This window comes from Miniopterus natalensis, chromosome 9, assembly GCF_054644295.1.
Source record: "Miniopterus natalensis isolate mMinNat1 chromosome 9, mMinNat1.hap1, whole genome shotgun sequence".
NCBI lineage: Eukaryota > Metazoa > Chordata > Mammalia > Chiroptera > Miniopteridae > Miniopterus > Miniopterus natalensis.
Genome location: NC_142089.1, coordinates 30,611,186 through 30,637,182, shown reverse-complemented (window position 1 = coordinate 30,637,182; position 25,997 = coordinate 30,611,186). Strand labels below are relative to the sequence as shown.

Genomic DNA, 25,997 nt, shown 5'->3' with positions numbered 1-25,997 from the left:
TAGCTAGGTTGTACATTCTTTACTATTATTTATTAAATGTTAAACACACTTGTAGTTATTCCTAAGTTAACTATTACTAAAATTTTGTTTAAACATTGAACATTTATGAGTAATTTTTCTCTTTCATTTTTGTTCCTGAACCCACAACTAAGAAACATTTTTATTTTGTAGATGAGTTAGAAAGGATATCATTCTCCTATAATTGTTGTATTAGAATTGGAAGATGTAGAATTGAGATATATGCAGTTTTCCTACCACTGTTTTTTAAAGATCCCATATTTGCATGCTATTTCATGCTTTGATATTTTTTTTTTTTTTCCAGAATGTTCACTTAGGTTGTATGGCTCATCTCTGACTAAGTTTGCTCTGAAAACTAGTGATGTTAATATAGATATAAAATTTCCTCCCAAGGTAAGTAATTAGAAAAGAACTTCTCCTATGTGGTTCTTAATTAGTACTTGGTATTTTTTATTGATTATCTTTTTAGAGGAGGTGCAGGGTACTATAAAATTCTGCCTTACAGAAGTTACCATGATTAAACAGTGCTTTTGGAAACTACTATTAGGTGTCAGACATAGATAGAATAAAAGAAATAAGGGACAGAAAAAGAAGCAGAGAAAGGCAGTCATTTAAAAAAAAGGTAAAATGGGAGGATCCAAGATGGTGGCAGAGTAGGTGGAAGTTATACTCACCTCCTCCTAGGACCAAACTGGAATTACAACTAAAATATAGAACAATCAACCTGAATAACCAACTGAAGACTAGCTGAACAGAAAACTTATAACCAAGGATTTACAGAAGAAGCCACATTGAGACTGAACTTGTTAACTATGAAGGTCCTCATCCTTGCTTGTCTGGTGGCCCTTGCTCTTGCACTGGAGAAGGAAGGTCTCAGCGTATCCACTGAGACTGTAGAAAGACTTTCAAGCAGTGAGGAATCTATTACACACATCAACAAGAAACCGAGAAGTTTGAACATGAGAAACAGCAGTGAAGAGAGGATGAATGCCAGGACAAAATCCACCCCTTTGTTCAGCCACAGCCTCTAATCTGTCCTTACGCTGAGCCCATCCCTTACACTGTCCTTCCACAAAATGTTCTGCCTCTTGCTTAGCCTGCTATGGTGCCGCCTATCCTTCAGCCTGAAGTATGGAAGCCCCCAATACTAAGGAGACCATCTTTCCTAAGTACAATGTGATGCCACTTCTTAACTCTCCAATAGTGCCATTTAAATTTTATTTTTTAGTTTTTTAGGTGTGTTTTTATTGATTTCAGAGAGGAAAGGAGAGGAAGAGAGAGAGAAGCATCAATGATGAGAGTCATTAATTGGCTGCCCCCTACTGGGGATTGAGCCTGAAACCCGGGAATGTACCCTGACCAGGAATCAAACTCTGACCTGGTTTCATGGGTCAACCCTCAACCATGAGCCATGCTGGCCAGGCAGTAGTGCCATTTTTTGAACACTAAATCCCAAATCTTAGTGATCTCAAAAATTCATACCTTCCTCTGTCTTTGCGCCAGCCCTTGATGTACCAGGTCCCCAAGCCTCCTCTTGACTCCCAATTCTTCCTACTCAGCCCTTGCCCTTCCTTTTTTAACCCAAAGCCATGCTGCTTCCCCAGCAAGTGATGACATACCCCCAGAGAGAGATTCCCGTCTGAGCTCTTCTGCTGTACCAAGAGTCTCTGCTTGATCCTACCCGGGAGTTCTGCCCTGTGATTCATTCTAGTGCCCCAGTTTACAACTTACAGCAGGTCTGAGAGGATTTCAAAGTTAATGTGTGTCTCCTCCCCCCCACTTTTGAATTGACTGTGACTGGAAATGTGGCATATTTTCAGTCTTTGTATCATGTGATCAAAATTTGCCAATTTTTAAATGCCTCTACATGGAAACAATGAAAATGCATTTCTTTATTTTATGTATTATGTAGCGCTTATCTTAGATGTTTTTTAATTCTCACCCGAGGATATATATTTTCTTTTACTGCTTTTCAGAGAGAGCGGAAGGGAGGGAGGAAAGAAGAGGGAGAGGCGGGGGGGGGGAGAGAGGGAAAGAGAAATATCGTTGTGATAGAGACACATTGATTGGTTGCCCCCTGCATGCACCCTGACCACGGCTGGGGATACAGCTTGCAACCGAGGTAACGTGCCCTTGGCCGGAATCCAACCTGGTACCCTTCAGTCTGTGGGCTCATGCTGAGCCATGGACTGGCGAGGCCAGCACTTATCTTAATTTGAATGTAACTCATAACCTCTATTTTCCAAATTTTAATTTAAAAAGTACCACAGAATTTCAATTTTGAATTGGAAGTACAATAACCATATCAAAATATGTATAAAAACAGTTTCTAGGATTGTGCTTATTGTTATTTCCTAATCAAGCATTTCAGTAAATTAATCTTTTATGCATAAGGAAGGAAAAGTGATTATATTTGAGCCTGTTAAGCAGTTGCTGCTTATGGAAGTAGCATAGAAAGTGAAAAGAACTTTGAAATCATACATCAGTGTTCAAATCTTGGTTGCAGTGAGCAAATCACTTACTTAGCCTGTCTGAGCCTCAGTTTCCTAATTTCCAAAACAGGGATAACTTTTATATTAAATAAGATTATATATACCAGGAATTTTTGTATAGTGCCTGTACAATATGAGTACTTTTAATAACTAGCGTCTAGTACGTTAGCAGAAGTACCAATATTGTTTAGCACTCCTAACATTGCTTATCTATCGACATATCAAACATTTAAAATAATCAGTTGACATTTTATGTTTTTAATTTTTTTAATAAGTTTATGCTCAAGGAGGTTTGGTTTGGGTGAAAATTTGATGTTTAATTTCTAGTCTAATACAGTCATTTACTTAATGTATGATTACTATATACTTTTAAATAGCAGCAAAGTACACATTAAACATTTGACAAGCTTGTTATTTAAAATAGTATTTTAATCTGTTAGCCTTTTGGCCATGTTGCCAATTAGCATTATACAACTTCTCTTAACAATTATTTGGTAAACTAATTTTCCCCCCATTTGTTTTGCTGTGAAATTCCAGAATCTTTTTTCACCTAAGAACTCATTAACAAGGAGTGGTGCTGGAATCATAGCACTACATTGGTTTATTAGATTCTACTTCCATAAACAAGACATGTTAACATAAAAGTAAAACATTCTTTTGTTTCCATTATTTTAAAATAGCATGATTTTATTTAAATATTTAATGAAATTGAATTCCCTCTAAAGTTCTACAACTTCAACTTTGAAATTAGTATATTGATTTAACTTGAAACTTTTTTAGATGAATCATCCAGATCTTCTGATACAAGTGCTTGGGATTTTAAAAAAAAGTGGTAAGTTTCTTTTTTAATTTGTCTCTCTAAAGAAAATTCTTTAAAGGTACATGCACTGTGTTGTTTATATATGGCTAACCAAATTAAACTACAATTCCTGGCATATTTGAGTCATTGTATTATATATAGGTATATACATGTACATATTTATGTATTTGTTTAATAGGTATACTAGAAAATTTACATGTCTGTAAGATTAGAAGTATATTTAAAATTGATATATAAAATCTACTGCCTTTTGGATAATTTAAAAATGTTAGCTTTGAATATTATAAGCATTTCTTGTGTAAATGAAGACAGAAAGGCAGAAAAATCTATAGTTGTTGGAAGGCCATCAATGAAGGAAGACTTAGGGAGAGACTTGGGGGTAAAATGTGTGCATTTATTGGGTAAATAAGTTTTTTTCTCACTTAAAGCAATATTAACCTAATTTAATCATTTATATTATACCAACCAAATCATACTTGGTAAGCTTTTCATATGTGCCTCATGTCTGGATTTTTTTGTGATATAAAAAGAACATTTATGTTGGTAAAAATACTTAAAACTTTTTTAAAATTACAACTGTCCCAAACTGGGCCACAGGCCATGTAATACAATCTATAATATTATTTTTTGGGTTTTTATTTACTGCTTGTTATGAAGTAAATGCTTCAGAGCTTAGGATCTGCTGCCAGACTTTCTAGGCACCAAATTTAGTTCTGCCACTTGCTGGCAGTGTTTTTTGACGAATTATTTTTAAAAATATACCTTTATTGATTTCAGAGAGAGGAAAGGAGAGGGAGAGAGAGAGATAGAAATATCAGTGATGAGAGTCATTGATCGAGCCCGCAACCCGGGCATGTGCCCTGACCGGGAATCGAACCCCGATCGCCTGGATCCTAGGTCCATGCTCAACCGCTGAGCCACGCCCGGCCGGGCATATTTATTATTTTAAAAAATATATCTTTTTTGATTTCAGAGAGCAGAAGGGAGAGGGAGAGAGGGATAGAAACATCAATGATGAGAGTCATTGATCGGCTCTGAACCCGCAACCCAGGCATGTGCCCTGACCAGGAATCGAACCATGATTGCCTGGATCCTGGATTGATGCTCGACCGCTGAGCCACACCCGGCTGGGCTGATAAATTATTTAATGTTCATGCTTCTGTTTTCTCATCTGTAAAATGGCAATATGTAGTATCTTTTTAATGAGGAAGTTGTGAAGATGAAATGGGTTAAGCCATAGCTTGGAAAAGTGCCTGGTATATAGGAACTTCTTATTAAATTTCTGCTGCTGTGATTTTTATTATTACTATTGTCATCTTAGATTTTATTAATTAAAAGTACCTGGCAAAAATATTTGCAATTTGGCTTAGAAGAGATAGCTTATTGTCCTTAACCTTACCCTTTCATTGACTCTATTATCAGCTCTTAACTTCCTTTCTCTCTCTATCTGCCCCATAGCTCTCCATTATCAGTTTTTTGTTGGCCATTTTTCTGGGAAGTTATTTTTAAGGGATTAATTTGGTCCATTTATCTTGTAAAGCAACGGTTTTCAACTGGTGTAGATGCAATACCTGACTATTTAGTCAGGGGCTATGGCCTCTTTTCCCTTAGATTGTCAAATAAAAAAATGACAACAGCCAACACAACATTAGCCCTCTGTCTTGAACCATAAATATATAGGTCATATAATAGAGTTGCATCTTACTGGTCATGTCACATAATAAAGTTGTGTCTGATTGGTTAATTCTTGGTACCAGAAATCCTTAGATATAAGCACCTGATTTTTTAAAAAGTCACTTTGGAGCAAAATGGATAGGTAGTTACTATTTTTTTAAATCAATCAAAATTAAACCTGTTTTTTGTTAGTTTGGCAAAAAATATATTTTTTTGTGTGTTGCAGAATTTTAGTAATTAGTTTATGTGTGCCATTAGATGAAAAAGGTTGAAAATTGCTATTGTAAAAGGATTTTAATATTTTCTTTCTTAATATTTGTCTCTGCACAGAAACTTGTAAAGCATATTACAGATAGGTAAATACAGAGCTTTTACCTCTTTAGATTCATTGGAGACTATCAACCTAGTGAAAATATTTTAAATATGTCTTTTCCACTAAAATACATGAATAGATCATCTTGAGTCACGTAGGTGTACAAAATGTAGTCTGATTGTAAAATTGATTGTTTCCCTTCTTATGCCCTCATTGTACTCTTTAAAGACCTCTATCCTGTCATACACAGGATTTACTTGTTTATATACTTGTTTTCCAAACCTGTGATAGAGCTCTTTGTGTCTTATTCATTGTTAAATCTGCTAAGCATAATTCAACTCCTAATGCAGAGGTCTTCAGTACATGTTTTTTGAATAAATTAATAATTCCAACAAGTGACTTTCTTTAAACTTCAAATGAAATAATGTTAATGCATCTATTTTTATTTAGATTAGATATTTATGGCATTGGGGCCTACGGTGGATTTATGGAGATGAACTTAAAGAGTGGAAGTGTGTTTCATCTGTTAGTCCTTCCTTAGGAGCTTTAATTGGGCAGATTCTTCATATGTTTATAGGAAACAGAGCCAGCAGAGTTAGCCTTTTACTTCCAGGGATATTTAAAAGAACTAAATTTTCAGAGCATTGTAGATTCTCATTTTGTGACTCCTGTGGAAACAGCCCTCTGTTTCCTGTTGCCTTCTGTTTGCTGTATCTATGAAGGTTTAACAGCTTTGACTGAATTATATACTCACTTGGATATATTCAAACTCTTAGGGATGTTAAAACCTTTTTTCTTAAAGTGATTATAATTTTCAGACAGAATTTGGGACTGTGCTTGTGGTTTGGGATATGCAGCAAATGACACCAAGAGAGGTAAGAGATTCTGTTGCATTGATGCTCATAATGAGAAGAGTGGATTTTCCCACAGAAGCAATGAGAGTGATAATTGGAAGGAAACTATTACTTAATGTTTACCGTAAAGATTTTAGAGATGTTGACATTAACTTTCTTGTTTTATTTATTTTCTTTTTAGTATTATATGTAGATGTGGAATCGGATTTTCACGCTAAAGTTCCTGTTGTGGTGTGCAAAGATCGGAAAAGGTTGGTAACAAGAAAAAAATTAAGTATTTTTTAAAATAACAACAACATCCAAATATGCAGTGAACATCTCCAAGAGAGAAAATTTTTGTTTTAGATTTCTCCTTAGGTTAATATGACTTTACTAGTTTCTACTCATTAAAATAGCAGGCTTACTAAAAGCATGTGAACAAGAAATAGAACTACCAGACAGTTAAAAATAAAACACTGGATGCAGAACTTTTTTTTCTCAAGTTTGTTCACCCAACAGTATTGAACATTTACTGTATGTTAAGTAATGCTTTCCTGTAGGGATACAAACATAAATAAGAAATAGCCTCTCTTCTCAAGGAGCTCAGAGTCTATCAGACTAGTTTTTAGTTCACTGAAATTGAATGAGTCACTGAAGGCTAATCTTGCCTTTCTAGTCAGCTATCTACAGGACTAAGAGAGAAAGTGTCCTTGAAAAAGGAAACTAAATCCTATTTTAGATCAATGTGGGAGACATGAAAACAACACAGAAATAATAAAGTGTTCTTTTATTGCTTATTAACCTGTATATCTTATAGTTTAAGATTACTGTATTTTCTTATACAAATAAGTTAGAAGGATCTATGGAGACCTAGTTCAACTTTTTTTTGTTTTTTTTTAATATATCTTTATTGATTTCAGAGAGGAAGGGAGAGGGAGAGAGAGAGAGAAATATCAATGATGAGAGAGTCATTGATCGGCTGCCTCCTACATGCCCCCTGCTGGGGATCTAGCCTGCAACCCAGACATGTGCCCTGGCCCGGAATTGAACCGCCATCTCTTGGATCCTAGGTTGATGCTCAACTGCTGAGCCATGCCCGGCTGGGCCAACTTCCTTTTTTTCTTAATTAGAAAATTGAGACCTGGAGCACAAATAAGCAGTTTGTCCAAATTCACATAAGTTAGGGAAAAATCAGAATTGGAATGGAGGTATTCTGACTTCTAGAGTTTTTTCCATCACATTGTGTCTAATTGCCTCTGTGTGGCAACCTCAGACACATTCTTCTCCCTGCCACCAAAATATCTCTTCTACAATTCAGTTATCCCATTTAAGGTAGCTCCTATTTTCACTTACATATATGCATTACTTGTGGGTTAATATGTAAATCCTTTCTAATCTCTAATCTGAAAATAGCATATCGATGAAGTCATGGAAGCTTATATAGAAAAAAATTAGAATCAAGAAGTACAGTTATTGTTGTTGGAACTGTAAATTAGTACATCCACAGTATGGAGATTTCTCACAAAATTAAAAATGGAACTACTCCAGCAATTTCACTTCTGGGTATTTGTCCAAAGAAAATAAAACCACTAATTTGAAAAGACCTAGGCACCCCTCTATTCATAGCAGAATTGTTTACAATAACCAAGATAAACAACCTAGATGTCCATGTGGTACATGTATACAATGTAATACTACTTAGCCATCTAGAGAATGAAATCTTGTCCTTTGCTACAACATGGATGGACCTAGAGGGTATTATGTTAAGTGAAATAAGTAGGATAGAGAACAAAAAATACCATATGATTTCACTTGTAGTGGATTCTAAAAAACAAACAAGTATAGCTAGTCAGTTCAGAATTTCATTTTTTGTTTTTATCTGTGCAAAGCAAAAAGAATGCACTATGAAGGTATGTTGCACTATTTGACATTGACAAGATCAATGCCTTTTCTCTCATATAAATCAAATTTTGGTGAATCATAATGCAGCTTTTGAAATGAATTTCTCATGAACTTAAATACTAAATGAAGTTGAAATTTATTTCTGAAGTACAAAGGAACATTTAAAACATCTTTATATGGAACTCTAGTGATGGAATTGATATGTAGTTTTCAGTTAGCTCTGTTTAATAAACATTTGTTTTTATTATGGTTTCTTAGGTATTAAAATATGGTGACTGGAAAGGATACCACAGGTTGAAGTATTCTGTTTTTTAAAGAATTAATGCAGTGAAATTTCTTTCTCATTCACAGTGGCTTACTTTGTAGAGTGAGTGCAGGAAATGATATGGCATGCCTCACTACTGATTTACTTGCTGCTCTTGGCAAAATGGAACCTGTCTTTATTCCTTTGGTGTTAGCCTTTCGTTATTGGGCTAAGGTGAGTGAAACAGAGGACAAAAGTACCTAACCTGTAACATAAATCATAATATGTGGGGACAAAATAGCTATGTATGACTGTAGTAAGTTTAGAGTGGATTTGAAGGAAAGTAAACAGATTTGGGATAAGTTTTGGAGGAAGGACTTGATGTGAGAGTTGGGGGGTAATAGGTGACAATTCCTAAATTTTTGGAAAATGCAAAGATACCAAGTTCTTGGATAAGGAGATGGTATCCTTAAAATGTAAAATCACCTTAAATTAATTTTCAGATGTACATTAATTTTAATTCTAATTACCAAGAGTTTTTAAAATATGGATAAAATGATCTTAAAGTTAGTATGAAAGAATAAATGTTTGAGAATAGCCAAAAGAACTCAGAAAGAGACTAGTAAAGGGAGACCTACTTTATGACTGTAAAACTGCGTAGGAATAGACAAATAGATCTGTGGAACAGAATAGAAAGCCCAAAAATAGATCCTAGTGTAAATGAGATTTTAATGTATGAAAAAAAAGATTTTATTTTAGTGATAAAACTGGTTTAGTTAATAAATGGTGCCATCACAACTGTATCTTTCTTGAATAAAATAATGTTGGACCCTTAGCACACTAAATGCCAAAATATATTCCACTTGAATGAAAAATAACAATTATAAAAGAAAATTTAAGTGTGTGTATGTGTATATATATATATTTCCCTGACCAGTGTGGCCCAGTGCTAGAACATTGGCCTGTTCACCAGAGGGTCGCGGATTTGATTCCTGGTCAAGGGCATGTACCTGGGTTGCAGGTTTGTCCCCAGCTCAGTTGGGGAGCATGCAGTAGGGCAACCAATCGATGTTTTTCCCTCCCCTTCCCCCTCTCTTCTGTTCTCTCTAAAAACCAATGGCAGTAATATCCTCAAATGAGGGTTAACAACAAAAAAAAGAATACACACACACACACACACACACATATATATATAAAAAACTGTGGCTTGGTAAATCTCTTTACCATGATAAGAAACCTAGAAGCTGTATAATACAAGCATATTTAGCTATATAAACATTAATATATTTTATATGGTAAAAGGTATCATAAATAATGTCAAAAGAAAAGCAGAATGGGAAAAATAACATTTTTTTCAAATGTATGTATCAGATATAAAGGGTTATTATCTGTAATGAAAAAGAACACATATGAATTGATATGTAATGTATAAAAATAGAAAAATGGGCAAAGGATTTAATAGGCCGATTAGAAAAGAGCAAATCCTAATGGTTAAGTAAACACGAGACATCATATTCATTGATAATTTTTTGAGTCTTAAAATATTTGTTAGAATTGAAATAGATCTCATTTTTTTAATCTAGCAAATACATTCCTGCGAATATAGCTCATAAATAAGCACCAGTATTTAGAAAATGTGTATAAGGATAAATATTACAGCATTGTTTAAAGTAGCAAAAACTGAGAACAAAGTGTGACTATTATTTGGTGGGGGAACTATTGAGTAATTATCCAGATCATAGACTATGGTTTAATGATTTGAAAGAATGTATTAGATTTGTACTAATTGACTTAGAGGGACTTTTCTTGGTGCATTAAGGGAGAAGAGTAATTAATATACAGAGAGATGTCTGTAATAAATTTTGGTAAAACAGTGACAAAAATCAAAATCTTACCTGTGTTTATATAGAAAATAGAAATATATGTATATTTGTACATGGTTATTTGAGTAGAGAAGAAGGCATGGAGTATATAGATTATTAACATGAGATAATAAAGCAAGATAAGAAAATAATATTTTTAAAAGGTATCCACAATAAAAGCACATTGTATGATATGATTCTATTTAACTAAAATGTATATGTGTCTTTATATGCAATAAAAAATGCATGGAAAGATGGTCACCAATAAATTAATAGTTATTTTAGGGTGATGAGATTTCAGATTATATATTTAACATATATTTATATTTATATAATTATATACTTACGCTTTTTACAATGATTATGGTAGGGAAAAAGCTACTTTTATTGTAAGAGGGACAAAGAAAATTAAAGAAGGCTAAAATAAATGGTGGTACTTTTTCCTTTTCCTTTTTGCAGTTGTGCTATATTGACTCCCAAACTGATGGCGGAATTCCTTCTTACTGTTTTGCTTTAATGGTGATGTTTTTTCTACAACAAAGAAAACCCCCTCTTCTTCCTTGTTTACTTGGAAGTTGGGTAAGCATGAATTTGTGACATGTGTATGTACATATGTAGTTTGCTCTTGCAGAGTACTCTTTCCAAACTATTTAAACTGGAATTCTGGTTTTTCTGTTTGCCCATCATTTTTTTAAATAATTTTCCCACTACCAATTTGGAATGTCTTTTTATATAGATTGAAGGCTTTGACCCAAAAAGAATGGATGACTTTCAGCTGAAGGGCATAGAAGAGAAATTTGTGAAGTGGGAATATAATTCTAGTGCAACTGAGAAAAATTCAATTGCTGAGGAAAACAAAGCTAAGGCAGACCAACCAAAAGATGATACAAAGAAGACAGAAACAGACAACCAAAGTAATGCCATGAAGGGAAAACATGGCAAAGTAAGCTTTTGTTTTTGTTTCTTTGGTTTTTCTATCTGTAGAATTTGTGATGCCTTTGATTGAAGTTATTTTAATAGTAGGTTGGCTGACTGATCTTGAATAAGCCTCTTGGCCTCATTTTCCTCATCTGTAAAGTGAGGGGTTGATCTGGTTTAGTTTTTCAGTACCAAGATTCCCTAATGAATTTATAGCTCATTTTGGGAGACTTCTGTTGTTTGAATCATGTCAAAGTAATTCTTTGTCTATTTTTCATTTAGACAAGGAAAATTTCCTTCAGGAGTTGGGCTGTAACCAAAACTTTAGCGTATGGGAATTATGTTGCCAGATTGGTGAGAAATGAAGGCCCTGTGGTCCTTAAGGGTGTGGCTTGCTTATTTAATCATTCACATTCGTTTATTAAGGATCTGCTACATACCAGGCATTATCTTGAGTGCTAGAGAACCAAAGTTGAATATCCATGGATTGTGTCCTCCAGAAGCATATGGTCTTTCTGGACTTCTACTTCTGAACTAGACAGACATATTAATACAGAAATGTGAACATTACTGAAATGTTCATGTTATTCCCTGAACATAGTCCATTCAACTCTCCCACTTTCTGTCCTCTTGCTTATTACTTCACTGAGAAAACTGAAGCAATCAAAAGAGAACTTCTACACACTTCCACCACCATTTACCACTATCTGCACTTACATGCTCTGCCTTGTTACCTGCTTTTATAAAGGAACTTCCCGTGTTGCTATCCAAAGTCATTTTCTCCACTTGTGTATTCAGTCCCATGCCTTCTTGTCTATTCTAGAACATTGCTCTAGCAGTTCCTCTCTTTCTCTCCTAAGCTAACCAATTTTTCATTCTCTACTGAATCAAACATGCTTTTATTTTTCCCATTTAAAAAAAAAATCTCAATACCACTTTACTTCCCAACTATTCCTTTGCTTCCTTTTGCAGTAAAACTGCTGGAAAGAATTGTCTATATTCACTATTTCCAATTTCTTTGTTTCCTCTTTACTACTAATCAGTCTTTGACCCCTGTCAATCTGCCAAAACTTCTGTCATGTCAGTATATTCCACATTGCTAAATGTAATGGTCATTTCTCAATTTTTATCTTTTTTGACTTATCAGCAACATTTGCCAGTTGATAATTTTTTCCTCTCAAAAATTTCTTTACTTTCAGGACACCATACCCATCATGGCTGATTATTCCTTCTCAGTCTCCTTTGCTGGTTCTGCCTTTTTTCTCCAGGCTCTTAATGTTGGAGTGCTCCAGGGCTCAGACCTTGATCCCCTTTTTCTTTATCTACACTCCGTTGGTGATCTCATCCAATCCCCTGGATTTTAAGTACCATCTGTATAATGATGACTCTCAAATTTAAATCTTTAGCCAAACCTCTCTCCTGAATGCTATAATTGTATTCTCCAGCTGCCTATATAATGTCTCTACTTAGATGTCTAATAGATGTCTTAAAGTGACCATATCTAAAACTGAACTACTGATCTTTCCCTTGCTTCACATGCAGTTTTTTCATCTCAGTTGATGGCACTACCTCTTTTCAGTTGCTTAGTGAAAAACATTGGAGTCATCCCTCTTTCATAGCCCATATGAAACCTGTCAGGAAATTCTGTTATCTCTGGCCTGGATTACTATCATAGGGCCATAATAAGTTTCCGCACATCTACCCTTGCCCCTTGTACTCTGTTCTCAGTAAAACAATCAAAATGGCTCTTCTAAAATTTAGATTAGATCATGCTCTTCCCCATTCTCACACTCAAAATGCTTCAGTTGCTCCTCATTTAATTTAGAATAAAAGCCAAGGAGTTCTCACTTGCTAGCTTTTTGTTTTCCTCTTCTTCTTCCCCCTCTCTCTACCACACTACGTTTCTTGGTTTTTGTTGTTTTTTCAAAATTTATCTTTATAGTTGAAAGTATTATAGATGTCCCCTTCCCCCCCTCATTGATCCCCTTCACTCTGCATCTGCATACCCCCCGCCTTCCCCATACTTTTGTCTGTGACCATGGGTTATGCGTATATACATATAAGTTCTTTGATTAATCTCTCCCCACCCACTCCCTCATCCCCGCCTTCCCTCTGAGATTTGTCAGTCTGTTTTCAGCTAGTCACACTCCTACTTTAGTGTGTTTGCCCTGTTCTATTCCTAGAACACATTTCCTTTTTCTTCAGATCATACCTTCTCAACAAGTCTTAATCCTGAACATTCTATTTAATATTGAAACCTACTCCCATATTCTCACATTCCCTTTACTAAACCTATTCAACTTTTAAAAAATTCCCACAGCACTTTCCATTTTTTGACTTACTATGTAATTTACTTATTAAGTTTGTTGCTCATTGTGTTCTTCCCCTGGAAAGTGAGCTCCGCTAAGACAAGGATCTTTGTTTTATTTTCCACAGATCTATTCCAAGTGCCTGGCACATAGTAGGTACTCAGTGAATAGTTGTAGAGTTGAATGAGTGAATGACTGCTTCATGCCTTTATGCTCCTTAGTGGTCACTTTCAGCCAGTCTTTAGCTAATTCCCTCAGAAGTCAAATATTACCTCTTTTTTTACAACCCCCTGATTAGAGGCCCATTTTGGCATGCAGCCTTTACTGTAATTACTGAATTATCTCTTCCTCTCCTAGTAGTCCATGAAGTAGTCCACTCACCTTATTTGAGTGGCAGTATGTTATAGTGATTAACAACATGGACCCAAAAGCCAGGGGTCCTGAGCCAGACTTTTGCCCGACAGTATCTACTTCATAGAGTTGTTAGAATTATTAATTATACACACAGCACTTAGAAGAGTAAATGATGGCATGGTGAGCATTGTGTGAAAGTGTGAGCTCTCATTTTTTTTTTATATCCCCAGCACAATGCCAGGGACATGTAAGTTCTAAATAAATGTTTGCCAAATGAAGGAATTAGCTTTTGCAAGTCCAGAGCATTTATTTAGATTTTCTAAGTAATTATTGCAGTGAGGAACTTCAGTGATTGTTATGCAGGGGTTTGTAACCTTGGCTGCACATGAGAGTCACTTAGGGAGCTTTAAAAATCCCAGTACCCAGGTCAGTTAAATTGGAATCTTGGGAAGAATATGGGAGTTGAGAGTGGTGTGTAACTCGGGTATTAATGTATTTTAGTACTTCCATTGTGCTCCTAATGTGCAGCAAAGGTTGAGAATTACTGGTCTAGTGGAAAGAACAAAAATTCTAGGAGTTAGTAAACTGGCCATTCTGTTTCCAGCTGCACCACAAACTGCTTTTTGGCAAGTTGCTCCTTTATGCTCAGTTTTTGAAAAAAAGTGATGTCTAAGGGTTTGTTTGTTTTTATGTCTTTGTTGATTTCAGAGAGAAGAAGGGAGAGGGAGAGAGAGAGAGAAACATCAGTCCAGCACACCCCCTACTGGGGATTGAGCCTGCAACCCAGGCATGTACCCTGACCGGGAATCGATCTCCTGGATCATAGCTGGAGATGAGTCAGTGTGGCTCAGTGATGAGCCACACTGGCTGGACTCTAGGTTTTTTTTTAAACTGAAAAGTAAATGATTCTTTAGTTTCATGAAGCTTAAATGAACAGTATTTTTTCTTTTCCAGTCTCCTTTAACATTGAAAACACCAAATCAGGTATCCCTGGGCCAATTGTGGTTAGAGCTGCTAAAATTTTACACACTGGATTTTGCTTTGGAGGAATATGTCATATGTGTACGGATAAAAGATATTTTAACAAGAGAAAACAAAAACTGGCCTAAAAGGCGAATAGCCATTGAAGGTAAGATATATTTCAGAGAATAATTTTTGTGTACCCACTCATCATCCCTTTCTAATACAGTGTAATAAATTATATCCCTTGGCTTTGTAGCACTATATGTGCTACTAGGTTGTCATATGTTAGATAAATTCTTTGTCAAGTCCATTATAGTTTATAGGATTAATACTCATTTAAATGTTTCTAATCTGTAAATATTATATTGGTTAGGGTTATTAGCTTGTTTACATGTCTTTATTTTAATTTTTAATTATGAAAATTTTCAAAATTAGAGAAAAATAGAATAGTTATGAATACTACAGGATCTTTTTGAAGAAATTTGTGTCATAAATTTGTTAAATATAATTTTAAAACCAGTTTTTATTGCCTTCTAAATTACCTCACCTGTTAAATGTGACTAAGCTAAAGAAAAAAAAAAAGAACAGTTGATATTGACAACTCATGTTTCACGTCAAATTCCAAGAATATTAAGATCTTTAGAGTTACTAGAATTAATAGAATGGCTTCTAAATTCTTAATCAGAAATTTAAATTCCACAACATTTCACTTTTTATAGATAGGAAATTGAATTTCTGTGCATCATTTTAGTTTGTTTAGCCTATACATTCTTCTCTGAATCTGCTTCTGGCCTTCTCTAATGTGAATTGAACCCACACATATTCTTGTACACTCAAGCATGTCCTCACATCTTATACACTTTTACATATAATAAATAAATGAGCTCTGAAACCGGCAGCTATCATAATTTCTCTTCTTTTTCTTTTTCTTCTAGCATAGGGGTAGGGAACCTTTTTTCTGCCAAGGGCCATTTGGATATTTATAACATCATTCCGGGCCATAAAAAATTATCAACTTAAAAATTAGCTCTTAGATTTATTGAATTTTGAGTCCCACCTGCGGTTGCCTTGGCAGGGCCAGACCAAGTGATTTCTCGAGCCATATGTGTCCCTAGGGCCAGAAGTTGCCCACCCCTGTTCTAGAAGCGGGAAAGAGGCTAGGGAAAGCTTTTAAAGCCTTTATTTAGATAACTGCAAAAAGTAACAGATGCTTCGAACATAGCAATCCTGTCCCGCTAATCCTTTTCTTTAATGATCTTCAGTAGTGGAGAAAAGTGTATTGTTTTTTAGGTGGTACTGTTCTCTTTTTCTTGAAATGTTTGTATTTAAGGCTTACAAAATCCAAAAACCTATAAACATTTTCAGAAGTATGAGTTGATGCAAGCCTTTCCAACATAGCCATTTTAGATGGGATCAAAATTTAAATTTTGGTTTAATTTTTACTTTCTTAGGTCTAGATCTCTTTCTATTTTTTGGTTTCTCCTTTCTGTTGTTTAATTTTCTGATCTCACTAAAGTTAAATCTTAAAATCAGTCTTTTTTGAACTTGAAGCTTTGAGAGTTTAGGTTATATTTTATTTGTTTAAGTTGCAAGGACTATGTAACTAAAGAATACTATGACAATGAAAATAATTAATGGGTCCCAGAGCTTGAAAATTTTCATTTAATGACACTGTAGGGAGGCATATTGGCATTGCTGTTTCCAGCAATTTCATCATTGAAACTTTGTAATTACTGAGTTGGGCTCCTCAACCATTCTCTCATTAACTACCTTATTATTTTCTAAAAGGTTTTTTATTTTATGACAGAAACAAAAGAAAAGATGTTGCCATTATATTTTCCCTACTAAGTTTGCAGTAACTCTTATTGGGACTTTAGTTTAGAAAAACTGGGAAAATTACTCTGCTCACAAGTTAGCAGTTAAGATCTGTTTGTATATGCTTAGAAATGTAGTTTGTTAGTAAATACTTAGCTACTGACCATTTTCTTTTTTTTTAGATCCATTTTCAGTCAAGAGGAATGTTGCCCGGAGCTTAAACAGCCAGCTTGTTTATGAATATGTTGTGGAGAGATTCAGGGCAGCTTATCGATATTTTGCCTGTCCTCAGAGGAAGGGTGCAGATAAATCTGCAGTGGATTCCATGAAAAAAGAAAAGGGGAAAATAAGCAATAAGAAACCAGTGAAGTCTGACAACATGGCATCTAATTGTTGCATTCAAGTTGGGGAAAGCACAGAAAAAATAAATGCAGAGAGAGGTCAACCTGAAAAATATGATGGAATGAAATGTACATCACAGAGATGTATTACAGAAGATGTTAATTTGTTGGTAAATGAACTAGTTTTGGCTGAACATGGACAGGAATCTTCATCTCATTCTACCAGTGAAGGCAGAGAATTAGAGCAAAAATCAATTAAGAAACAGGATGACTTAGTTCCTTCAGAAACTTGTTTGAAAAAGGAACTCAGCCAGTGTAATTGCATTGATTATAAATCCTCTGACCCAAATGAATCTGTTGGTACAGACTGCAGGTCAAATTTAGAAACAGAGAGTTCACATCAGATTGCGTGCACCGACACATCTGCTACCTCTTGCAACTGCAAAGCTACAGAAGATGCTTCTGACCTTGATGATGATAACCACCCTACCCAGGAATTACATTATGTGTTTGATAAGTTTATTTTAACCTCTGGCAAGGTAGGATACAGTTTGTAAACAATCTGTAAAATGTTGTGGTGGTTATGTGGCTCTGCATTTATAGTTTTTAGATACAGAAATGTAAAAATAGCTTCTATGATGGTGTAGACAATTGTTTCAGAATGATATTTTAGTGTATATTTTAATTTTACTCCATTTTTGCTAATAGTTGCCTTTAAAGAATGTATATAAAACCCCAAAAAGTTTCAGCGCTCTATTGCTAGTTGATATGCTTCACTTTCTTATATATGAAAGAATTCATCAGATATTTTATAAAAATCAGTTTGATAAAGGCATCATATATTTTAAATTTTGCTTATTTTTTTATACATAATGATTATTATTTTTTCCACAAATGAGAATACAAGGTTTGTGAACTATAATAGTATTCTTTTTTTTTTTAAATTATTGATTTCAGGGAGAGGAAAGGAGAGGAAGAGAGAGAGATAGAAACATCAATGATGAGAGAGTCATTGATCAAGCCCGCAACTGGGCATGTGCCCTGACCGGGAACTGAACCCTGATCACCTGGATCCCAGGTCAATGCTCAACCGCTGAGCCATGCCCGGCCGGGCAATAGTATTCTGTTTTAAAGGGTGGTGGTTGTTTTTTTGGCGGGGAGTAGGGTGGTTGGGGAGGGGGAGTATAAACTTAGTAAAGACAGTTGAGTGAAAACTAAGATCAGGAACCAACAAAATGAAGAATTCAGATTATTTTTCTCTACCATTGAGCTTGTCTTTGAATTTAGCATATCCTTTATAAATTATAGGAGTCTTAACTCTCCTACTTTTATTTATTTATTTATTTATTTTTAATATATCTTTATTGATTTCAGAGAGAGGAATGGAGAGGGAGAGAGAGAGACAAACATCAATGATGAGAAAGTCATTGATCAAGCCCGCAACCCAGGCATGTGCCCTGACTGGGAATCGAACCCCGATCGCCTGGATCCCAGGTCGATGCTCAACCACTGAGCCACGCCCAGTTGGGCTATTTATTTTTATTTTTTGTTAATTGTCACCCAAGGATATTTTTTCCATTGATTTTTAGAGAGAGTAGGAGGGAGAGAGGGACGAGGCTGGGGGTGGGGGAGAAGAAGCATCAATGTGAGAGAGAGATTGGTTGCCTTCCACATGTGCCCCAACTTGGGCCAGGGATTGAACCTGCAGCCCAGGTACCTGCCCTTGACTGGGAATCGAACTCACAACCCTTCCGTGCACGGGCCAGTGCTCCAACCACTGAGCCGCACTCGCCAGAGCATTAACTTTTCTACTTTTAAAGTGGCATAGTCTGAATTTTAACTCAATAAATTATAGAAAATAAAATACCCCAGTGAACAAAAAATAAGCAACTACTTTTTAATAAAAGTTTTAGCTAAGTCACGTTGCTTCAAGTAGCGTATACATAATCAAAATACTATCATCATCCAGGGTGCTGATTATATAGATCATGTGTAAACCAAGTGGAATATTAAAAAAAAAAGCCAAAAACAACTGGAAAGTTATCTAGTTTTATCAGTAATTACTTACTCACAGCTTAAAATTTTTTAGCCTAATACTAAGCTGTGTTTCTTCATTCTTTGTAAGGATACATCTATTACTTTTGTTTAGGTTGCAGTATTTAGGGCATATGGACTATTGAAAGGATGAAATAAATGGCAGATTTTTAGAAAAGTCTCTTAATTATATAACTAGTTTATATAATTTATATTTATGTAGTTTATATTTCTTTGTATTTTTTCCCCCTGGAAATTTATCTTAGGGTAGCTATTTCTCCAGTTTTAGTTTTTTCTAGTTATCTACAACATATTTCTAGAATTTTCTGATAAATATGCCATTTAAAAAAGCTTTGGAAAGCTGATAGAGCCCGGCTCCCTTGGCTCAGCGGTTGAGCATCGATCTATAATCCGGGAGATCACAGTTTAATTCCTGGTCAGGGCACATGCCTGGGTTGTGGGATCAATCCCCAGTAGGTGACGTGCAGGAGGCAGCCAATCAGTGACTCTCATCATTGATTTTTCTCTCTCTCTTTCTCCCTCTCTCTGAAATCAATAAAAATACATATTTTTTAAAAAAAGAAAAAAAGATAATAGAAATTCCTGTGGTACTACTGTACTACTGTTAATTAGCCCACAGCACAGCATTCCTACAAGTAGAGGTTTATGTATATAATTGGTATCAGAGTTCATAGCTAGGTAAATGTCCAGGCTAATCTTGGAGGAAGAAGCTAACTCTAGGATCTAGGCATATTATAATAAAGAAAAGAGTAGTGCTCTTCCTTTACCATATGTGTTTTTTTTAAGTAGTTGGGATAATAAATTTTACTGTTTTAGCTACCTGTCTGTCCGATAGTGTGTTGGAATAAATTTTAAATGGTGGCATAGGGTTTGAAGTTAAGTTTGTGGCTATTGCATAAGAGTTGTTCCTTGTATGAAGTTAATTTATTTTTAGAGTTCAGCCCTACAGTTGATTTCTTGAGTACCATGCTAATGTAATAAATTGAACTAACTAGGCAAGCAAAGGTTCTGTGATTGATTGGTTTTGAAGATAGAAAATGTTTAGAGTGAAATGAAAGATGCCACTTGAAATTTTTTTATACAGTCATGCCCTGCATAATGACATTTTGGTCAACATGATAGGTGATAAATATAAAAAGTTTTTCAATGTGGAAAGAAAAGGTTGGACATGACAACAGTGTTGAATTTAGTGCTAGCTCTGGGTGATTTAGATGAGGTTCAGCTTGCTGTCCACCAGCTGTGTGCCTAGCCACTGCTGGGTCTGGAGTTGACGAGGGAGCAAGAGTTGGTGAAGAGGGAGCCCTGAGCTGCCTGTCCCAGCCCTTGCACACCCAGGCAGTGTGCCCATGTGAGCATGCTTGCGCGCTTATGCACACACACACTCTGTCCTACACACACTCACTTCCTTTCTCTCTGTTTCTCCTTTATTTCTTTCCTCCCAGTCCGCTTCCTTCCTTCTCCCTTTTCCTTTCTCTCTCTCTCTCTCCCTCCCCCCTCTTATTATTTCTCATCTCAATCTTTATCTGTGTCTCTTTCCATTTCTCCTCTCTCTTTTCTCCCCTTCTCTTCCTTCCCTCTCTCCCTTCCTCCCTTCCTCCTCCTGATGTCTACTCCCCCTCCAGTGTTGCCCCCATCCACAGCCCTCACCCTGCCCTCCAAATGCATACACAGACACATTTTTGTACCATATTTTTACTGTTTTTACTGTACCTTTGCTATGATTAAGTATACAAATACTTACCAAAATGTTATAGTTGCCTGCAGTATTCCGTATCGTATTGTGCAGGCTTGTAGCCTAGGAGCAATAGGCTATACCATATAGCCTTTATGTAAGTAGGCTATATCTCTAGGTTTGTGTAAGTGCACACTATGATGTTTGCAAAACTACAGAATCACCTGATGACACATTTTTCAGGACACATCCCCCATTGTTAAGCGATGTATGACTGTAATCTATTTTGTTAAAGATCTTAGTAGATTAAATAGTAATGCATGTATTTCATTTGAGGGCTGACAAAACTGTTTGACTTAACCCATACCTTTTGCATCTCCTGGTATTTTATTTTACATCGTCAGGTAAGCTAGTCCTTAATAATACCATTTTAGTGGGGAAGAAAGTTAAAATGTTTGGCTCAAAATAGGTTTTTTACATTTAACAATGCATTTCATTAATATGCTCCCCCTCCTCCCCCTCCCCCCCCCCCACCTCCTGAAAGCACAGGTTATCAGAACTGAGTTACATAAAATATTTTTTTTGGACCTGCTTTCTAAGTAATGATGAAATCCCTCAATAGTTTATTAGATTAGATTATTTTTTTGCCTTTGTATAGCCACCAACGATAGTATGCAGCATCTGCAAAAAGGATGGCCATTCAAAAAATGATTGCCCGGAGGATTTCAGGAAAATTGACCTAAAACCTCTGCCACCAATGACAAATCGATTTCGGGAAATACTTGATTTAGTATGTAAACGATGTTTTGGTAAGTCTTTTATTATTAGAATTGAGACTAGTTTCTTTTTTAGATTTTGAATATTTGTTTATTTTCTGATTTAAAAACAGTTTCCTTACATTTGTTTTGATAGAGGTTTTGAATATTTTAGACACCCAACTATAGATATTTACTAAATGCCTACTGTGTGCAGGGCACTGTGGTAAATACCAAGGGGAATACAGAGACCATATGTGTTGCTTTTAAGGAGCTTAGACTCCGGATCTGTGCTGTCTAATATGGTAGCCACTGGCTTTATGTGGCTGTTTAAATTTAAATTAATTAAAATTAACTGAAATGAACAATTAAGTTCCTCAATTATATTATCCACATCTCAAGTACGAATAGCTACATATGTCTAGTATTGGACAGTCTAGATAGAGAACATTTTTTTTTTTTTTTTTTAATCCTCATCCAAGGATATTTTTCCATTGATTTTTAGAGGGAGTGGAAGGGAGGGAGGGAGGGAGGGAGGGAGGGAGGGAGGGAGGGAGGGAGGGAGAAGGTGGGGGGGAAGCATCAATGTGAGAGAGACACATCTGTTGTTTGCCTCCCCCACATGCCCTGACCTGGGCCGAGGATGGAACCGGCAAACTAGGTACATGCCCTTGACTGGAAATCAACCTTTGGTGCTCGGGCTGATGGTCTAACCTCTGATCAACACAGGCCAAGGCTAGATAGAGAACAGTTTTATCATTGCAATGTTTTTGCACAGTGTTGTTCTAGATGAATGTATGACACACATGTGAACATTGCCATAATTGGAAGCAGAATGTGTTACTTGCTATAGTAGTGGTAAACAAAATACAGTGCAAACACAGTTTTAACTGGGATGGATCAGAGGAATTGTAATTAATGATGTGGCATTTGAGTTGGACCTTGAACTGCATTTTCAGGTACAGAAGATTATGCATAAAACCAAAGGGTGTTTAATTTGTCCAGGAGAATAATAACCTTATATTTGGTAGAGTATAAGAAAGGCAATAGAGGGAGATAAGGCTATAAAGATATTTTTGAGAAAACCTTACATATACCTTATTCAACAAATGTTTGTGGTATATCTGGGATGAATCTTCGCTCAGCAAACATTTTAAAAAATTAATTTATTTTTAAAATTAAATTTATTGGGGCGACAGCAAACATTTTTAAATTATTTGCTGTGTCCCAGGTAAGATAAAATTTGATGTAGCATTTTATCCTCCTTTATCTTCATCTCCTGCCAGACAACAACTTACCTGCTTTTTGTTACATTAGTTTGCATTTTCTAGAGTTCTCTATGAGTAGAATCACAAAGCATGTACTCTTTTTTTGGAATGTGGGGGGAAATCTTTTTTTTTTTTTTTTTTTTAAATATATCTTTTATTAATTTCAGAGAGAGGAAAGGAGAGAGAGAGAGAGATAGAAACATCAATGATGAGAGAGTCATTGATCAAGCCTGCAACCTGGGCATGTGCCCTGACCGGGAATCGAACCCGGATCGCCTGGATCCTAGGTCGACGCTCAACCGCTGAGCCACGCCCGACCGGGTGAAATCTGACTTCTTTAGCATAATTATTTTGAGCTTCATCCATATTGTGTGTATCAGTGATGGTTCATTCCTTTTTATTGCTATGTTCCATTGTATGGATGTACCACAATTTGTTTACCTATTCACTTGTTGATGAATACTTGGTTTGTTTCTAAATTTTGGTTATTACAAATAAATCTGCAGTGCACTTTCATGTATGGGTCTGGGTGTAGACATATGCTTTAATTTCTCTTGGGTAAATACCTAAGAGTTGAATGGCTCAATTATGGCACATTTTTTAGCAGCTTTATTAAGATATAATTCACTATTCAGTTACTTATCTCAATATGGACTCATTGATATTTTATACTTTGGGTTTTAATCCAATAACACTTTATTTTGTTGCTTAAATTGTTCCTGATTTGGCTATTGGAAGCTCTTTCAGTTGATTCATGTGTCCCTTTAATAAATCCCCAACAGTGTATGGCATTTTTTTTTTTTTTAGCACTTTCTTTCTTTTCTGGTATTACAGGTGCTCCAGGTCATCATGTATATATTTCCTGCATTTCTCCCAAGAACCCTGGTTCCTTTTATTGGAAATGGTATTAGAAACCAAGATTTGGATGCTAGGGTGCCTGTTATTACTGGGTGGTGTTGCTTCTAGGCCCTCTCTGAGCAAGAAAATTTGTGTGTATACTAACCCACATATATACATATACACACATATCTATGAATATTTCTAAATGTAACCATCTTATCTACATTAAGCTGAACATGACTTTCTACTGATGTCTCCAACTCTAATACATTATTACATACCTCATTCTAGCCTCTTCTCCTGCTTTTCTGTAAATTTCCTACTCTAACAGTGAGAAATCTGACTCCCACCATCTGCCACTTATTCAGTTGTTTAATTTAAGTACATAGCTATAGCATTATTGGAACTGTAATCCTATACCCCTATGGAAAACAACTTTATCAATTATAGTATAGTGCTTATATGCAATTCCTTTTGTTCTTAGTCTTACAGACTCTACTCATTTTCTTTATTAAATTTTTAAAAATTGATTTCAGAGAGAGGAATAGAGAGAGGGAGAGATAGAAACATCAGTGATGAGAGAGTCATTGATCAGCTGCCTCCTGCACACCCCCTACTGAGGATCAAGCCCGCAAACCAGAGCATGTGCCCTGACTGGGAATTGAACCTGTGAATTCCTGGTTCATAGGTTGATGCTGAACCACTGAGCCATGCTGGCTGGGCTCCACTCATTTTCAAAGTTACTTTGGTTAGCACCTTTTCCCCCACTCCCTTGAGTGAAGTCTTACACATTTTTAATACCGTTAGATATTTTAGTTACAGCCTGCATTCCATCCTGAGATTACCTGACCACCTAGATGAGTTTTTAAAATTTGCATATTGTAGTTTACACTTTGTGCTGCAGAGTTCTATGGGTTTTGACATGTGCATCATATTATGTTACCATTAGAGTATCATACAAAATAATTCACCACTCTAAAAAAAAAAAAAAATCACCTATATTTCAGCTGTTCAGCTTGCAACTGCTGATGCTGCATTTGTTTTTCAAAATCTGAGTATTAGTTTAATTCATTACAGTAGATTACTGTATTGTTCCCATTACCTTATTAACTCCTGGGGATAAGTCTAGAGGAGGAGATAGGAAAAAAACACTATTCTTAAGGAATACAGGGTGGGGTAAAAGTAGGTTTGCAGTTGTAAGTACTCGAGACTCAAGAGTTTATTCTTGTATTATTATTTATTAATTATTGTCTTATTTTCCATACAAACAACTGTTAACCTACTTTTGCCCCACCCTGTATAAAGTCTTCTTTAGAAAAATAAGATAAATATAAATGAAAAGTTAGGAAAACTAAAAGGACAATGTAAACTAAATTGGCAAGCAGTTTTTTGGAGAACTAAGGAAATTTAAAGAAAGGTCTTTGAAGACTGGTTGGGTAGAGCAGCTTATAGGGAAGATGTGAATCTTGATCAGACAGTTGTGGCAACCGTTAAATTTGAAGGTCAGGTGCCTAGTGCAACAATATGATTATAGTCTTACCAGGAGGGAAAAACAGGCATGTATATGGGAGAGAGTGGAATGTCTGAAGAAAACAATATTAAATAATTTGTAGAAGTAAATATATTTTGTAGATATTGCATAAGGAAAATGATCATGTGAAATGTACATAGGTCTATAAAAATTATTTTTTTGCTGTTTCCTGCCCCTTTCCCTAATAACACATATGATTTTATATTCATAGAAGTTAACAAATAATAAATAAATTTTAAATAAAGTTTTTAGGGTAAAAAATTGAAGGTATTTTCAGATTCTACTTTTCTTTAATTTTTTCTTTTTTTAATTTAGATGAGTTATCACCACCTTTCTCTGAACAACACAACAGAGAGCAAATTTTAATGGGTTTGGAAAAGTTTATTCAAAAAGAATATGATGGTATGTCGTATGTTAAAAATTGATGCTTTTGTTATTGTAGTCACCTGTTCTGAGTTTCATTCATTTATTTAAAAAGTGTTAAATGTTATGTGTTAGGTACTATTCTAGGTACTGGGGATACAGTGCTAAAAAAAAGAGGTGAAACCTGCTCTCATGAAGCTTATATTAAGAGGGGAGACAGATAGTCAAGTAAAAAAAATGTATGTAATGTAATATCAGGAAATAATAAATGCTATTAAAGTTCAGGAGTTAAAAGGATAGTGATGGGATGTTATGGTAATTCTCTCTGATAAGGTGGCATTTGAGTAGAGCCATGAATAATACTAAGGAGCAAGTTATATGAATATCTAAGGAGAGAACATTCTAGAAAGAAAGAGTAGCAAATACAGACACCCCAAGGCTGGATTATGTTTGGTATGTTTGAAGGTCAGCCAGGAAGTCAGTGTAGCTGGAGTGGAGTGTGTGAGGTTACTGTACTGGAAAGATGACATCAGAGAGGTAGCCTAGAGACTGGATCGTTAGGGTCTTATAGATGTTGATAGAAGGACTTTTAATTTTATTTTGAGTGTCTGATGAGAAGCTTCTGGAGGATATTAACACTTAAGTGACATGATCT

General features: G+C 35.5%; 1 protein-coding gene and 1 pseudogene across 7 annotated transcripts in view; both read left to right on the top strand.

Moving 5' to 3' along the window:
• The window catches only part of TUT4 (terminal uridylyl transferase 4), a 151,419-nt gene that overhangs the window by 94,828 nt on the left and 30,594 nt on the right, over positions 1 to 25,997 (top strand). For all 7 annotated transcript variants that reach the window (XM_087820435.1, XM_087820437.1, XM_087820436.1 and 4 more), the window contains 10 exons: positions 323 to 411; positions 3,291 to 3,342; positions 6,353 to 6,422; positions 8,404 to 8,530; positions 10,618 to 10,737; positions 10,895 to 11,101; positions 14,694 to 14,868; positions 16,700 to 17,397; positions 21,244 to 21,394; positions 25,295 to 25,381. In XM_087820435.1, the coding sequence (XP_087676561.1) occupies positions 323 to 411; positions 3,291 to 3,342; positions 6,353 to 6,422; positions 8,404 to 8,530; positions 10,618 to 10,737; positions 10,895 to 11,101; positions 14,694 to 14,868; positions 16,700 to 17,397; positions 21,244 to 21,394; positions 25,295 to 25,381 (1,776 nt within the window). The remainder of the gene's footprint in view (positions 1 to 322; positions 412 to 3,290; positions 3,343 to 6,352; positions 6,423 to 8,403; positions 8,531 to 10,617; positions 10,738 to 10,894; positions 11,102 to 14,693; positions 14,869 to 16,699; positions 17,398 to 21,243; positions 21,395 to 25,294; positions 25,382 to 25,997) is intronic.
• Positions 420 to 3,284, top strand: LOC148092432 (beta-casein-like; annotated as a pseudogene).